The 18,320-nt window shown below is 41.6% G+C and overlaps 1 protein-coding gene across 2 annotated transcripts in view; it reads left to right on the forward strand.

Annotated features, from left to right (window-relative positions):
- LOC102455426 (uncharacterized) overlaps positions 1-18,320 on the forward strand; it is a 112,397-nt gene that overhangs the window by 54,117 nt on the left and 39,960 nt on the right. For both annotated transcript variants that reach the window (XM_075930095.1, XM_075930096.1), the window contains one exon: positions 2,682-2,781. In XM_075930095.1, the coding sequence (XP_075786210.1) occupies positions 2,682-2,781 (100 nt within the window). The remainder of the gene's footprint in view (positions 1-2,681; positions 2,782-18,320) is intronic.

Consider the following 18,320-nt stretch of genomic DNA (forward strand, 5'->3'; position numbering starts at 1 on the left):
TTTGTTGAATTCTTCCTTTTTGATTGATTTACTTATTTTCTTTGCCCATTTTTTGCTAGCATATATAATAAGCCTAATATTCTTTATGTACAATAATTCAAAAGCAGAGTCTAAAAGCAGTATGGATTTTGTGTGATTTCACAGACATCTCCTTTCCCTGTGAAAACTTTCTTTTGGCAAAAGAACAGAAGATAATGGACATGACAGGGGAAAGCCTCCTATTCTTGAGAGGCCAAATCATCCCCTTATTTGAATCAGTGAGAGTTTTGTCATTGTTTTCAATGGGACCAGGATTTCATGTGACTTTATCAAAGAAACGTTTAGAATTTTTCTCCATATTCACTAGCAGAGTAAATCTCTTAGCAAAAGTAGGCTTGAAACACAATGTCTGCAGTGAAGAAATTAAAGTTTATATAAAATTAACATGATCTTGTATAGAGCTAATGGGGTGGCAAGAAGAACTTAGCATGAATTGTAAATTGTATAGTATAGCTGACTATCAGGAAGAGGAAATATTCCACAACACTTTATAATTCATTTGAGAAAAATCTGAGTTGTAGGGTTATAACCTTGTGCAGTCTCCTTTCATATAAAAAGTAGAAACATTTATTATTATTCCTAAGGACCTGAGTGAGGTATATTAGATTTGTATTCCTAAAACCTGATAAAGGTGATCTAGTATTAAAAATTTGATCAAATGGGTAGAGTCAAAGCTGACTCAAGCATTTACCTTACTGAAGAACATAAATTGCTTCCTGAAAAAAACACAGGTATGGTTGGTTGCTTGTTGTTAAAAAAAAACAAAAAAAACCCCAAAACCAAAACAAAACCAAAACACCTAAAGCTGACACATACTGTCATTGAAATGAGAGTAAAAAGCAGAAAAAAAAGCAGAAAACAATCCGAGGACACTAGAGAAAGAATCTTATCCTAGCTGCAAAAAAGGGTGTATTTAAAAATGCTGTGTTTAAGCAGATAGAATTAGGGATTACATCTGCACAAGAAAACTATTTTTGCTTACAGATGAAGAAAAAAAGCATAAAATAGAGCCGGTGTTGTTTTTAAACAAACATGCAGTCCTGGTTCCATTGAAATCAATGGGTGTTTTGCTATTGATTTCATGGGAGTCATGGTTTCATCCTAAAGCTTTCACCAGAGTGCAGATCCTCCAGTGGCAGAAAGTGCATTGGAGGGCAGACTGCAGAATGAAAATGGATGCGAGAAGTAGGTATTGCTGGCCTTGGAAGTGAAGTATGGCTAAGGCTGCTAGAAGAAAGTATGGAAGTATTGAGTCAGTGCATGCACAGTTTCTGCTTGCATCATAAAGATCCTGACGGATTTTAAAAGTGCCTTCCTCTTATGAAACCACTGAGGAAAGTGAGCACACTGCTTTCACTGCCATCTCCACCAAGATTAAATCCCTTTGGGCACAGCAGGTTCTCCTCATGTATGATTTGAACCTAGCCCATTAGCTTTGATCCCATGCTTATTCAGTGGGTTCAAAATGAAATGAAAATAAGTTTGGCCACCGTGGTTTGAAAATACAGGCAGTCCCCGGGTTACGTACAAGATAGGGACTGTAGGTTTGTTCTTAAGTTGAATCTGTATGTAAGTTGGAACTGGCGTCCAGATTCAGCCGCTGCTGAAACTGATCAGTTTCAACAGCGGCTGAATCTGGATGCCAGTTCTGACTTACATACAGATTCAACTTAAGAACCCCAGGCATCCACAAGTCAGCTGCTGCTGAAACTGATCAGCGGCTGATTCCAGGAAGCCCGGGGCAGGGGCTTCCTGTACTCAGCCACTGGTCAGTTTCAGCAGCGGCTGACTTGGGGATGCCTGGGGCAGAGCAGCTGGGGTGCTATTGGGTTGGTCCAGTAGCGCCGCTGCTCCCCGGCGCTACTGGACCAACCCAGCCGCACCCAAGCTGCTCTGCCCCAGGCGTTCTGATTCAGCCGCTGCTGAAACTGACCAGCAGTGGCTGAATCAGGACGCCTGGGGCAGAGCAGCTGGGGTGCTGCCGGGTTGGTCCAGTAGCGCCCAGAGCGGCGCTACAGGACCAACTGGCAGCGCCCCAGCTGCTGTACCACAGGCGTCTGGAGCAAAGCCGCGGAGCACGGGGGCAGCGGGACAGCCCAGACGCGCCGTGGCTATCCTGCTGCCCTCGGGCTCCGCGGCTTTGCTCTGCTTTCCTCCCTGTCCCCCTGGTCTGCAGACCAGAAGGACGGGGAGCAAAGCGGCGGAACATGCGGGCAGCAGACAGCCCAGACGCATCTGGGCTGTCCACTGCCCGCATGCTCCGCCGCTTTGCTTCCTCTCCCTGGTCTGCTGGAGACCAGGGAGAGGGCCCCGTTCGTAACTGTGGATCCGACGTAAGTCGGATCCGCGTAACTCGGGGACTGCCTGTAAAGCAAGCGGGGTGTTGTTGTTTATTTTAATTAAATATGGATTGAGATCAAACTAAATTAAAAAGTTCTGTAAAAGAAAATTCTATAGTAGAATGCTACCCCAGGCTTGCATATCATTGGATTGTTATAGTGCTTACTATACTATAGTGCTTAATATAGTGATTGTGTCAACTATAGTAGTGGTAGTTCAGTATTGTATGATTCTACATGTTTAATTTACTAGAACGTTACTAGAACTAGTAATTTAATATTACTTCTAATGTTTGGAAATAGGGTCTACGGGAAGCTGTTATCTGGCTTGCTGTACACCATAAGCAGAAAACGGCTGTGGAAATCTTCTCCAGAGAGATTGCACCAGCTGGAACTGGAATGGGTAAATGTTCATTCCTTTCTTTTAGTATCTCCCGCTTTCTTTGTTGTTGTCATTAATATTGTGCTGGAACACACAGACCCCGTTAGTGTGTCCCATAGTGCTGTTTGCTGCATGAACAAAAAATTAGTGTATGCTTTGCTGAAATACCTAAGATATTTACAGACTTTTAAATCGATAATTTTGTTTGGAGACTCATCTTTTACTCCTATTACTTTTAATTCGTTTAGTATGATTCACCATCAGAACAATATGGAATGTGCTGTAATTCAGTATTTATTTTTGTTAATACAAAATTGCTACGTTTACACTGCAGGAGAAGGTTGAATTAAGATATGCATTTCTAGCTACGTTAATTACATAGCTGGAGTCGATATACCTTAATTAGAATTTCCACGTGGTCTCCACAGCGGGCAGTTGATGGGAGCAAATGCTTCATTCGGCTTCCCTGACTCCTCGCAAGGAGCTGGAGTATTGGTGCCAACAGGGGTGCCCTCTGAGTTTGATTTAGGAGGGCTTTACTAGACCGGCAAAATTAAACTCTGGAAGATTGACCACGGCAGTGTGAATCTTCCGTGTATTGAAGACAAGCCTGACCTACGGGAATTTCCAAATTTAGGCCCTGATACTTCAGTAGGATAGCATGGGCAGTTTTACACCCATGGAGATTCCCATTGACTTTGAGATTGTATCTGCTGTAGTAAGTAATATTTGTATGTAATGAGTTTGCAGTACATTTTATACAGACCTTGATTCTTTGCATTGGCTTCTAAGATAATAGCAAAATGTAAGGATTTTATTTCAATCAATTGTCAGTGTACATATGGATATATTGGAAATCATTTCATAAATATGGATTTTTATAGCTGTCATGTGAAACCTTCTTAATATACTTATAACAACAGTCAGTTATATGTTTAATTTCACATGACTGGGAGTTCCAAGATGTTTGTAATGGACAGAAAAGATTGTTCCTATCCACAATTTCAATTATTGACTTGTTCCTTAATGTATTCTTTTGGAAGACAGTCCTACATCTTAAATATGAGCACTGGGTTTCAAGAAATCCTGGCAGCAAGATACTGATCTGTAACCTTTTAGCAAGACTATATTATTAGTATATTTTGTAATTGGTATGTTTGGGCCACCTGAATCTCTTTTTGAAATGATGAAATTTCTCTGAATGGGAGAATATGTGGTTAATATAGAGTCAGAATAGCCAGCTCTACATTAACTCCTTCACATCCCCCAGCATTTAGGATATGCTGTGGCATATCTGAAATGAACTATGGTTGACATAATAGCCCCTTACCTGTGGGATTTGTTGCAAGTGGCTCTTCTTCTCCTTTTCTGGCTTTTCTTCTTTCTTCTCCATGGCCTCCAGTTTCTGTTCTCTCACAGACTGTGCAGTCCAGGTCTGATAGGAGGCAAGTTGCAGGGATTTTGAGTGGAGTTTAAGGCCCTGGATTCACCACCCAGGATTCACTTTCCAAGCCGAGTTTGGGTCTACATGTGGAAGTTAGGGTATGTCTACATGTGGAAGTTAGGGTATACTACAGTGCTAATTCGAACTAAGTTAGTTCGAATTAGTTAATTAGAACTAAGCTAATTTGAACTAACGGATCCAGACTAAAAAACTAGTTCGAATTAGCGTTTTGCTAATTCGAACTAGCATGTCCACATTAAGTGGACCCTGAACCAGGGTTAAGGATGGCCGGAAGCAGTGCCAGCAGGGCATCAGATGAGGACTTAGAGCGTGGAGCTGCTGCCTCAGGCTAGCCGAGGGCTGTGCTTAAAGGGACCCGACCCCCACCCCGGACAGACAGTTCTCAGGGGTGCCCCGCTTGCAAACCAGTCCTGGCTTGGAGTGCCCTGAGTGCCCACACTGGGCACATCACAGCACTCGGCCATCAGACCGGCTGCATTTGCCGCAGGCTGCCATCTGGGGAGAGGGGACAATTGGGGGGCTGCAGGAGAGCTTCCACCCCCAGAAGCCCGCATAGCCAGCCCAGTCCTCCCCATCGGGGGCTCGTACCCCATTCCTCCCTCACCTCCTTCCACTTACCCTTCCCTAGCCCCCCTTCCTGATGTACAAAATAAAGAAAACATGTGGTCAAAAATAGAATCTCTCTTTATTGAACAAAACTTGGGGAGACTGGGAAAAGGGGGTGGAAGAGGGGAGGGCAACTAAAATGATCATAGGTTTGGAACAGATCTCATATGCAGAGAGGCTAAAGAGACTGGGACTTTTCAGTTTAGAAAAGAGGAGACTGAGGGGGGATAGGATAGAGGTCTATAAAAGCATGAGTGGGGTGGAGAGGGTGCATCAAGAAAAGTTCTTCATTAGTTCCCATAATAGAAGGACTAGAGGACACCAAAGGAAAGGAATGGGTAGCAGGCTTCAAACTAGTAACAGAAAGTTGTTCTTCACAAAGCAAAGAGTCAACCTGTGGAACTCCTTGCTGCAGGAGGCTGTGAAGGCTAGAACTAGAACAGAGTTTAAAGAGAAGTGAGATAAAGTGATGGAGGTTGGGTCCATGCAGTGGTGGTAGCCAGGGGGTAGGAGTGGTGTCCCTGCCCAAAGTTTGTGGAAGGCTGGAGATGGATGGCACAAGACAAATGGCTTGGTCACTGTCTTTGGTCCATCGCCTCCAGGATCCCTAGGGTTGGCCGCTGTCGGCAGACAGGCTACTGGGCTAGATGGACCTTTGGTCTGACCTAGTACGGCCATTGTAAGCTCAGGGCTCAGGGTCGGGGGTCTCAGTGGACCACCTTGATTTTCATGCACTCCTGCTCCTGGCAGATGGCAGCTCTCCTGCCCTAGACGGCCACTTTTCTGTGCCTAGTGCGGAGGTCGTGGACGAGGTCCACGATGTCCGTACTAGACCAGGTGGGTGCCCGCCTCTTGCGGTCCCGGGCAAACTCCCGGGAGCCGCCAGCCTGGTCCCGGGAAGAGGGGGAGGGCTGGGGGGCATCAGGTGGCTGGCTTGAGCCGTGCCAGGTGCAGGGTCTGCTAGCTGGGTGCTGGCAGGCTTGCACCTGGCACGGGCACCGTAGCCAGCCCGGGCCCCTTTAAGGGGTCCGGGGCTGGGAGAGGGGCAATAGAGTTTCCCTGGTGTTGGCCAGAGTGGCCACCAGGGAAAGCTGGGGAGGGCTAGCCTCCCACTAGTTCGAATTAAGGGGCTACACACCCCTTAATTCGAACTAGTAAGTTCGAACTAGGCTTAGTCCTCGTACAATGAGGTTTACCTAGTTCGAACTAAGCGCTTTGCTAGTTTGAATTAAGTTCGAACTAGCGGAGCGCTAGTGTAGCGCCTATCAAAGTCCGTTAGTTCGAATTAACTTTGTAGTGTAGACATACTCTTAGATAGTAACACTTCAGACTGCTGTACAGTCACTATAGATTTTGGCTGGGGCAGTGAATCCAACACCCCAACACCCGGGTCTCACTCCGGCAGCTTGCCTTCTATCAGATCTTGACTGTTCAGTCTGCATATGTGCCACAATACAGAAGAACTCCTTGAGGCTATTACTAATAAGCATTGTGAACACAGAAAACCTATACTGTGTTCGCAGTTCTATTTAGTCTCTAACTCAGACGCACAGACACCCATAACTGTGATTTTGCATGCTAACTCTCTCTGTACATGAGTTGCCACTGACCCCAGCCAACCACCAAAAGAGCTGCTCAAGTGATCCCTCTTAATGTTACTTCTTTTTTGTTAATGCTGGAGAGACTAGAATCCTAACTTTAAAGTGATGCATTGTTATTTGCTGAAAATCTACCCTCCCTTTCTCTCCTGAATTCAAAAGTAGATAGTTCAGATTACATTGTTTAGTAACAGTGGGTGTACATGTTTTTTTTCCCCTTTAGTATTGATACCATGCTATATAGGCTGCTAATTAGTCTTATTTCTGTTTTAATCAGGCAGGTTGTGTTAATTAAAGAATGCAGAGGGTTTATTTTTCCAATTAACTGTTTGGCTTCTTTACCTGTGAGCAGTAGAGTTTACCCAGAAATATCTTTTGAATTTTGCAGTTGCTTCCAGGTAACTTGCTGTAGATAAAATTTACAGAATACATGGATCTTTAAACTTTAATTATATGAGCTGAATTCAAAACTATTTTCATGACAACTTTGGAATATTAATCAAGGTTTTATTTTTTTTACTTTGCAACTGAATTATTAATGCATTTTTTCACTAAACTCAAAATTAGATTTTGTATGTGCATGTGAATATATTGTACAATTTCTTGTTGTCTTTGCAGTGGTGTGGAGATATGGGTAATGCAGTGTTTATTGATATTAAAGTTGTGTTTACAGAGGCAGGGGTCAGTATGTGGTCACTGTCTGCAAATAATAATAATATATCTTTCTGCCAGTTAGAACACTGTGCAGGACTAATAAGGGAATGTCCATATATATGATTTTAAAGGTTTTGCAAGTATTAGGGATAATTAATAGTTTTGCAATTCACTGCAGATATAATTTGCTTCCAAAAAAATAGTGAACTAACATAACCTTGTTTTGTTGTTTAGGGAAAATATTAGGTGTTTTTTAATTATTAAACTCTTCAGACATACAATTTTGGAAACAAGGAATTCAGATTTAATAGCTGATGTCAATTCATCCTTTAGTTTCATTATTTCAAATAGCTTGTCCACTTTCAGCAGTGTAAGATAGCTGAGACACTGTATACCAGAGGTCTCAAACTCATGGCCTGAGCCTGCACTCAGTTTCTGGTACGCGAATCCCTGTGGCACTGGGGGAAGGAAGGGAGCAGGAATTGTGCATACCCTTATCCCAAGCCCAGCCCTTGCTCCACCCCCACTCCACCTCTTCCCACCTCTGCACTTCCCCCTCTCCCTTGCAACCTTTTCCCCAAGACTCCTTCCCCGAGTCTTGGGGAAGATTACGGGAGAGCCTGATGTAGGGCATCAGCAGGGTTCAGGGCACTCACCATGGTGGTGGTGGCAGCCCCTGGGGGTGTTAAATCTCCCTGGAGTGGAAGGCAGAACTGGGGGATGTGTAGGATTGGGGAGCATACATAGACCCCCACCCTCTCTGGAGTCCTGCTATATACATTGAGACCTCCACTATATACACTGTCTCCTAAATATGTCTCCTCTGTTTTTTATTAATTGAATGAAGAAAGGCTGATTGGATTTTAAAATAATTTAATGTTTATAAAACCTGAAGTTCATGCACTTGTACTGTCTTTCCAAATTCTTAGTCTGAGACTCATCATCTAAAGCAACTGTTGTGCAAGAAAACCCTGTTTTCAGGGTGCAATCTTAGAGTTAAATAATGTTCCACTTTTTTCTTTCAAATAATTCCCCACAAAATAAAAAGGTGAGAATGTTGAGTTACTCAGGATAGTGAAATGAGTATACTGTGTTTATATTATCAAAATCCTTGGGATTAAATGTGAGTTGTGGCTGTCAGAGTGATCCAGGGTGATTGGTGGGCTTCCTAACAGCTTTCATTACCAGAGCTTCTGGAAAATAAAGAGACAAAGGATTCAGATGAAAGCTGAAGCAATGTGAGTGGACCATTAAATTATTGTTTTTCTTTTATAAAATAACCATTTGACTCCTGTCGGTCTGGGTTCTGAAAATTTAACTGAAGCATTTGATCCAGATTCTGCTGCTTAGTGATCTGAGAAACTGGACGTGTATGAGACATAGTCAGATTAGCTAAAGGATCATCTTGCTGTTTAAATATGTTTGTGAGTTACCACTTAAAACTTCTGAGGGGTAGCTGTATTAGTCTGTAACTGTAAAAACAACGAGCAGTCCTATGGCACCTTATAGACTAAGAAATGTATTATTTTGAAGAGATGTACTATCCTGGGAAGTTTACAGCAGGTTAAATCTGAAATTCCAATGGCTACTTAACAAATAGAACCCTTACAGGTGGCATTAGTGCCAAAAGAGAGAGATGAAAGTTCAAGGATCAAGTCAGCGAGGTCCAGGGGATCAAGAAATAAGTCAGCAAAGAAAAGAGCCTTTAAGCAGAGTGGATGATTGTGATCTTTTTGCACCAGCAGTGAACCTGAGCCATTTATAAGAGATGCAAAAAGAAAAGGCCTCTGGCAGATGCTGAAAAAGGAGTACAATGCCTTCCCCAGAGCTAATGGAGAGATGGGATGGATCCCTAGTTTGTACAGGTTGTACCTCTCTGGTTCAGCACCCTCGGGCCCCAACTGTTCACAAACCAGAGAATTTGCTGGGCCAGGGGAGGTCAGTGCCGGCCCCTCTGTTGCTGCTGGCTGTGGAGCTCCACTTCAGCAGCAGTAAAGGGGCTGGCACTAAAGGAGTGAAGACTGGCTGTGTTCCTCACCCAGAATTCCCTGCAAGCTGAGTGCTTGTGGGTGGTCACTCAAAAGAGATTAAAATGCCACCCAGTTGATTAGAAGAGTGCTCATATCTAAGTTTTTTGTTTCTCCTGGAGGCATACATTCGCACATGCCTCAGTGCACCTAAAATGTATTTTGCACGGGGATGGAAAAGATTAAAGAGAACATTGTCCTAGCTCTGGCTGCTGGTCTGCACTCCTGGCTCCTGGCCATGGGGCTCTGCAGTCACCCAGCCTGTTTTCCTGTCCCCACTCCTCTCTCCCTCCCCTTCCTGAGTTTCAGCAATACAAAGAGCTATTTGAAACGGTCCAGAAGCTCTGGGATGGCAAGGTGGGAATTGCTGAGCACAGGGTCTGGCTTTTCCCCAGGAGTCCTCCAGTCTTGGAGCACCCACAGGGATGCTGGGCCACAGATGTTGCCAGACGATAGAAGTTCAGAATATAGAGGTCCAACCTATATATGAATATCAAGCTGTAAGCCAGCATGCTTTGGAGAAAATCTCACATTTCAATGTCGTATCTACTATATAAAGAATAAAAGGAATATCTTCAAGATCTCCTGAACAGGAGATGTATCAGCAAATCAGAGTCATCCTACTCATCATCAGTGGCATTTGTTTGGAATAGGGATAGCAGTCTAATAATCTGCTTCAACTCTTGGGAGTTAACTAGCAAAACCATATGAGACAGACAGCCCTTTTCTCAAATCCAAGGTGTCAGAACTGACTAGAAAGCAAATCTTGGTTCTCTGTCCATGGCTGAAAAAAACTACCACCTCATAGCCTTCATTATAGCACAATATCTATATGAATGGGTTAATATTCCATTTAGTTTAACAGGTGCACCTACTGCCTTTCAGCGGCAAAGAAACAATGGAAGGGGTACCCACAGATATCCTTCAAACAGCCAATTAGTACCTGGACTGAGAAACATCAAAGATTTTTAAACCAGCTGATTGACTGACTTATACAGTCACTAATAGTGTCCTATTCAGTTTGGGCTTGCTCTTCATCCTACGTGTTGATGCTAGGGGTATTCTTATAACAATGTCAAGAAGTTACACAGAGAATCATTTGTTTATGGATCAAGAACAGTAACTGCAGCTGAGAATAATTTCAGCTTCATTCAAGGAGGCTAGAGTTTCTATCTTTGAAATGGCTGTATCTGACCGATGTCATGATTGCCTCTACTATGCACAGTCCTTCACGGTTTACAGTCATAACAATTCCTTAATGCTTGTTTTCATCTTTGAAAAGCTGATCATCTCAGCACACCACTGTGCTGCAGAATTAACTTTTAACTTCCAAGTTAAATATAATCTAAGGCAGTGTTTCTTAAACTGAGGCAGTCGGAGGTGTGCCGCGGAGAACAATTCAAAATGGCTGTCCTTAAAGGGGCAGGTGACCTTTTTTTCCCTCAATAACTTTTCCCCAACCTTTTTTTTTTCCTCAATAACTTCCCCCCAAGCCATTTCCACCCCCCCCCCACACCTTTTCTTTTCTTTTCTTTTTTTTTTTTGACTGAACAAAAAAAAATCCTTGGTGTTCCTCATAAAAAATTATTGTTTGATGTTCCTCGGTCTTAGAAAGTTTAAGACACACTGATCTAAGAAAACCTAATGTGGAGGCAGTTACTTAATCTAGAATGTCCCTTGATACGGAAAAGTAACAGAATGCACCAAAGAGATGAAGTATGGAGGTGAGACCTTGCTGAGGTGATTGTATGGACTATTCCTCAATAGATGGAGTACTGAAAATGTGCTAAAGGACTTCAAATATACCACCATTGTCACCATATATAGAAGGAAAGGTAAAAAGTCCAGCTGTGGCAACTTTCCTGGTATTTCATTACTCCGCATTGCTGAAAAGGATCTGGCCAGAGAGTTTGTCTGTTATGCAACATCACTAATCATCTGCCATCATATTTGCAAATAAATAAAATAATATTTATTTTATTTAGGGCTTCCATTAATCACAGTTAACAAGGACTCACTAAGCTGAAGGGAGATATGTAAAACTAATCATAATTCTACATTTCTAAGTAGTTCGTAGTTTCAAGTATATTTGTAGTTTCAGGCCAACAAAAGAAATTACAGACATGATATTGGGAGGTTGTCAGATGCTGGAAAAACTCAGTGAACAACAAGAGTACCTTTAAACTGTCTGAAGCAGACCTGGAATTTGTAACTATTGCATAAGTTTGGTTGTCCAGGAAAATTCACTAACGTTCTGAGTCTATTTTAGACAAAATGCTTGGCCAAGTCTGTGTAAATGGTATTCTGTATGGCCCATTCCATATCATGAATGGTATTAAACAGGGCTGCATAATGGTTCCAGTCATGTTCATTATCTTCCATGCAGTAATGCTCAATGATGTTAGGAGAGACATGAAAACCAGTGTCAGAATACTCCTCTGATCCTCTGGAAAATGTATTCAATCTGAACAGGCCGCAGTCTTCCATGAAGGTCTTTGAGGCCTTTGTTCATGAGCTGCTGTGTGCCAACGACTGTGCTTTAGAAGAGATACAATTGATTACAGACAGATTCACATAATCTGGAAGAAGGTGTGGGCTGACAACAGGTCTGGAAATGATAGAAGTTATTCATCAGCCTGCACCATAGAAACTCTACAGAAAACCAAAAGTCATCAGCAGCATCACACATCAGAAGTACGTAATGGCATTCAGCTGTCTTGGTGACATGTTGTCGAATGATACCTATATAGATAAGACACTGATAAGTTGCATCAACAAAGCCAGTTCATCATTTGGCAAATTGGCAACAATGTGGTATTATGCTTCAAATAAAGTTAAACATTTATAAAATGGTTCTAATGTCCAGTTTGTTATGTGGGTGTGAGACTTTGGACCTGGTACAGGCATCACATCAAGCTTCTAGATATGATCAATTTCTGACATCTGCATGCCATACTCACAATATATGGTGGGATAAAGTTACCAGGAATGTGGCTCTGAAACACAGTCACTCTACAGGATTTTAAACTGTTTTCTCTGCATCACAGTTACATTAGGCTGGTCATGTGTTGAGGATGGATGACACTAGAATGCCAAAGCAATTGTTGTACAATCAGCTGAAAGTAGACATCCTCATAGAAGATGGCCAGAAAAAATGCTTCAAGAACACACTAAAGAGTAACTCGAAGAGGTGCTATGTTTATGCCAATTCTGAGAGTTGTGGCAACAGGTAGGCCTTTTCCCCAAGCCGGAAAAAAAGTGGCGGCCATGTTTATTTAAATCCCGCGGGGGATATTTAAATCCCCCGCGCATTTCCCTATTCCAGAGTTCTAAATTAGCATGGCTATTCCGAAGAAGGGGCCAGTGTAGACGTAGCTGATGATTCTCCCAGTGCTAGTTGAATTCCTGAGTGGCATAGAAGCATAGTATTTTAAAATGAAACTATCAAATCCAAAAAATTAAATATAGCTACACATTTTTCAACCTAAGGAATATTTTGCACATGCAAAAATGTGTAATTTGATGGCTGTCCAGCAGTAGTGGGAAGATGTAGTTTGCAAGTATATATGAGTCTTGAGACACTTGGAAATTTAGTGATGACAAAACATACATGCAATATTGGAGGTTAGTATCATAGATTCATACATTTTAAAGCCAGCATGGCTAATGGTCATCTGACCTGAGCTTCTGCATGTCACAGGCCGTAGAAATTCGCTCAATAATTATGGAACTGAGAACAATAACCTTTATTGACACCTAAAAATATGGATAAAAGGGAAAAAACAGGTTTTGCAGGTTGAACCTCTGTAGTCCAACACCCTAGGGACCTAACCAGTGCTGAACCAGAGAATTTGCCAAACCACGGAGGTCATTATTATCTAGCAGCGTTCCCAACACTTCCACTGCTTATTGGGCTCTTGGAAGACATTTAGGGGATAAATTAGAGCTAAATAACAGCACAGAACACTGAGAGCCAGGACTAGTGGCTGTAAACAAACTTTATGGGATCATGGGAAACTTGGCCACACACATGATAAATGGAAATCTGGCTAACTAAAATCATGCCAGACCACGGAGCAGAGCAGAGAGTGCTGGACTAGAGAGGGTCAACCCAGTATTTATTGAAAATGTCTTGATGTGATTTTAAGTCAGACCCTTAACAATTAAATAATTGTGCTTAATTTGGTGAGAGTTGTTTGTTAGTTATTAGTCTGAATAGTTTTCTATTCATATACTAGCACTAACAAAATGTCACTGTAGAGTTGTTAAGAATGTCAACAGGGCACATTATTATATGCAGTGTTGTGGTAGGTGTGTTGATCCCAGGATATTTGTGAGACAAGGAGGGTGAGCCAATATATTTTACTGGACAAAATTCTGTCAGTGAGAGCAACAAGTTTTCACACTTGCACAGAACTCTTCTTCATGTGTTGTGGTTTAATAAGAGTTCAGTAGCTAAGAATGATCTTACTAATAGCAAAAAATCATGTGCTGACCCTTATTTCACATTAAAATGACCGGAGTTTGACACCAAAATGACAGCTGGTTAATACAGCTTGAGATTTCAAAGTGCTAGGGTATATGTAAATATTATGACTGAACTCATAAGAGTGTTGGAAGATACTTCAAGAAATGTCCTAGTTGTAAGTTTACTCCAGTCCCCATGTTGGTTAGAGGATAATATCCCACAGGATGTTTTATCTGCTGAATGTAGAGGAAATGAATAGAATAATTAAGAACATATAATTGATCTCAATAAACAAAGATACACTTATGCACTGTACAGTATTATTTTAATGTAAGTGCTGCTCATTGCAGAACATAGGATTTCAGATTCCTCTAGTTTGATAATTTAAAAAGATAATGCTTCAAAACCAGTTTGTTACAAAGGAATCTCAGTCCCTAAAATATGCTGAAAGTTCCTTGGTAACACTTGGTTCAGCCACTTCTCTTCCAAGGGAAATATGAAGGAGGAGAAATGTCAAATAAAAAAAAAAGGTAAGTCAGCATGGCAAGCGCCATGTACTGTATGAATCTATGAAGTTTCAGTCTGCTATGAAATGTAACTGTTCAAATTGTTGTTTTCTGTTTATAACATTTTTTAGCCTTAAAGCATTTTACAAAATAATATGTTGAGGTGTAACATACGCCATTTAAGTTTTATAAAATATCTTACTCTGTTGTAAAATACAGATTTGACCAAGGAATATAAATTGATATTTATGATATCATTAATAATCAAAGCTTATATACGAGGTTAGGAGCTAAATGCAATAAGCCAAGATCAGATAGATGAGGTGGGGCTTTTTAGGTAGGACTGGGATAGATTAAAATATTGAGACAGAATTCATTGAGGAAGTGTTCTCTGGAAAAGGCACATACACTGGCTTTAGACTCCATCAATAAGTGGTAAGATGGATGAGGAAATTGAAAGTAGGCTAGAGGGAGTGAAGAACCCAAAGGATAAGACGAGATTGTGCAAGGAATTGAACAAACATGAGCAGATAAATACCTTTATTTTTAGGGAGTATGAAATCCCATGGAGGTCAATAGAGACCAACAGCCAATATTTTCAAATCTGGATGCCTAAAGTTAGACTCCTAAATCAATACTATAACACCTAAATACAAGTAGCCTTATATTCAAAGATGCTGCACAAATACCACTCCTGTTACCTTCTGTAGGATTTGTGGGTGCTTGACATTTCTGGAAACATGCAGTTTAGTTAAGGTGCCTAAGTATAGATTTAGGGGCCTGTAGTGAGGCAGCGAGGCCTCCCTTTTTGACCCAGAAAGGGAAGGACTCCCTAAGACCCCCCTGGTGGGTGAGGCCAGAGCAACCCAGCCCCACCCACAGGAAGCAAAAAGGCAGGGATGGAAGTATAAAATCAGGAGCTAAGAGCTCAGCTGGGGCCCAGCCTCAGCACAAGCCAGACACTCTGCCCAATGTCCCGAGGAGGAAGGCTCAGGCTTATTGTCGACGCGAGCAGAGCTGGCCAGGACCGCTGCTGGGCCCAGAAGGCTGGTCTGGGCCACTCAGATCGCTGCTTGGCCTCGACCCTGAGCCAATGGACACTCTCCCAGTGCCATCGTCCACGGCAGACCCTAAGGAGCAGAGACTAAGCTAGGTAGGCCTGCAGGGAGCACGTTCCCCCTGTTCTGGGCTAAACACCTGCGCTTGTTGGCTCTCTACTAAATCAAGGAGACCTGACCACTGCTCAGCCCGCAGAAAGACTGACCCCTTAAACTGTTTGTGATCCCTATCTGAACAAGGGCTGGGCTTGTGAATGACTGCTCGGCCACAATAGTGGCCTGAGCCCCAGGACTTTTGACTGCCTCATCCTGAGCTAGGACCAGGGCACTCGGACTACTATTTAGCTGGGCTATAGGCTGGAGCCCCCTTGACTGTGGCAGGCCATCCCTGAAGCAGGGCTCTACCGGCCTACCAACTGGTCTGAATGCCGTGTAGTGAGGCAGCTTGGCCTCCCTCTGGACTGAGACTGGTACAGGGCCTAACTTGTCTGAAACATTTAGCCAAAGAGAAATAATCTCAGTGGGTTTTCAAGAAAATGTTGGTAATTATTTTCTAGATGTACTGGAGTTTGGTTCAAAGAAAATTAGGGAAACCTGCAAATAGAAAATTGCAGTTATTAAGAGAGGCAAAAATGTGGACATGGAAAAGTATATTGGGTAATGCAGGAAAAAGATAAAGTCAGGTATGAACATTAGTGCATATACTAATATAGTGGAAAAACACTAAAAAGGCTATTGGGTTTCTTTATCATTTGGCAAATAAGAAATTGGAATTATAAAATGGGTTAATGAGAGGAAGAACATTTGATTTTCTTTTTGCCTAAAAGGAAGACTGCAGAGTCCTTCAGTTGGAACTGAAGGGAGATAGTAATTGACAAAACAGAAATGACAGGAATGCATGGGATTAGCTGACATTGTACTTTCCAATTAAATACTCACTAAGCAAACAGTTCTTCAGTTATCAATAGATCAACTTCTTGCAGCTTTCTTCTTCCCCCCTTCAAAATCTCTTCCCCGTTGTTTCACAAATTTTGAAAGCTGAGCATCCCTTTGGGAAAAATGAAACTAATCTTGTCCTTTGAACCCTATTGTGTGTTGTAAAAGTATATCCCCAAACAAGCAGTCAGTCAAGGAGATGGTGTGAATTTTTTGTAATATCACACTTTTACTCCAGTCTTGAATGTTTTTATTAGGGTGAAATAGTTAAAAATTTTGATATTTAAAACATCAGTGGTATCTGAACGAGCACCCATTAAAATAAATGAGCCAATTCATACTTCAGAACTATTTGAGATGCTGGGCAAATAGGCAGACGTTGCTACATCACTTACACTTGAGTCATATGTGACATTTTGACTAGCATGTAATATTCAGATTGAGAGATGAATGACCAGGAGACTGCATCTGGGAAGCATTTCATCAGGCATCCATGAGCATGATTGATGATTTGTTGTTGTGTATGTGAAAATATGGAAGAGAAAAAACTATTGCAGTTATCACCAATCTGTATTTTGACACAGGGTCAGGTTAACAAAAATAATTAGGTTAGCCAGTTTGCTAGTGGCCAGCCGGGAGGCCTGGGACCTTGGGCTGTTGAGAAACTAGGAAGCTCTGACCAGCTGTAGTGATATTGTTTTTCCATTTTTTGTCTTTTTAAAAATATTTTTGGAAGGATGTTTAAATGTTGTCACAATAAGATCTTATTCCTGATTGCAGGCTTTGAATGCTGCTGCAATTTAAATAATAAATTATTAGTTATAAACCATTATCTGTTCAGGACTTGGCTTCTCTTCCTAATAATTATAAATCAGACTTTTATTTAAATATTAATTTATATATAAACAAAATTATAGTTACATTATTCCAGGTAAATACTCATTGTTAGTGTTGATGTAAATAGTGGCTTTGGAGATCCCAAGATTAAAATATTTTTTTAAAAAATCTGGATGTTAATATCATAGACAAGTGTAGTCCTTCACCATTTACCCGATTCTTAGAGTGGCCCTCCCATCAAAAACTATTGCTCACGCCAGTCTAAATAGAAGATATACTTTTATCATTATGTGCTAAAGAGGCAGTTTAAGAGGCTGCTAATCAAAATGCAATTGTAACAGGGAATCATCAGGAGTGTTTCTGTTGGGTTCCTTCAGGAATTGGTTCTTGGCTCTGTGCTATTTAAAATTTGTATCAATGACCTGGAAAAAAACAACAATCCCTAAGATCATCACTGATGAAGACTGCAGATGACTCAGTTTGGAGGGAGTCACTCATAATGAAGAGTACAGGGACATGATAGAAAGTGATCCAGATTGTTTGGCAAGCTGGGTTAAAGCAAACAATATGCATTTTACAGTGGCCAAATGTAAAGTTATCCCTCTAGGGAAAAAGAACTTAGGCCATACTTACAGGATAGCGGACTTTCCCTAGTGAACAGTGACCATGAAAGACTTGGGAGTCCTTTTGGATAGTCTTCTGAAATTGAACTCCTGGTGCTATGCTGTGGCTGAAAGGGTTAGTGTGATCCTTGTGCATATATAAACTGGAAGATCCTGAGTAAAACTAAAGTGGTAATATTGTATTTGGCACTGGTCCGGCTGCTCCTGGAATGCTGTGTTCAGTTCTGGTATCCACAGTTCAAGGGTGGCTATAAATGGGGAGAGTTCAGAGAAAAGCCACAAGAATAGCTAGCAGATAGGAAAACTTGCTTTATAGTGATAAACTCCAGGAGCTCAATCTGTTTAGTTTAACCAAGAGAAGGATAAGGAGTGATTGGATCAGTCTCTAAGTACCTGCATGGGGAACAAAATGGATAATAGGTTGTTTAAGCTAGCAGACAAAAAAAATATAACAAAATCCAATGGCTGGAAGTTGAAACTAGAGACATTCAGACAAGAAATAAGGCACAATTTTTAACAATAAATACAATTAACTATTAGAACAAATTTCAAAGATTTATCATAGATTCTCAATTACTGGCAATTTTGGAGATTGGATGTTTTTTCTGAAAGTTATACTGTAACTCAAATATTAATTCATGGATGTCTGATAGCCAGTGTTGACTAGGATGTCAGGTTAGATGGTTGCATAGCCCTTCTGGCATAGTAATCTATGAATCCCAAGGCTCAGGCTCCCTCCCCCACCCAGCATTGAGAAGCCTGCACTGGCACTCCAGCCCTCC

The sequence above is a fragment of the Pelodiscus sinensis genome, chromosome 5 (assembly GCF_049634645.1).
Source record: "Pelodiscus sinensis isolate JC-2024 chromosome 5, ASM4963464v1, whole genome shotgun sequence".
Classification (NCBI taxonomy): domain Eukaryota; kingdom Metazoa; phylum Chordata; order Testudines; family Trionychidae; genus Pelodiscus; species Pelodiscus sinensis.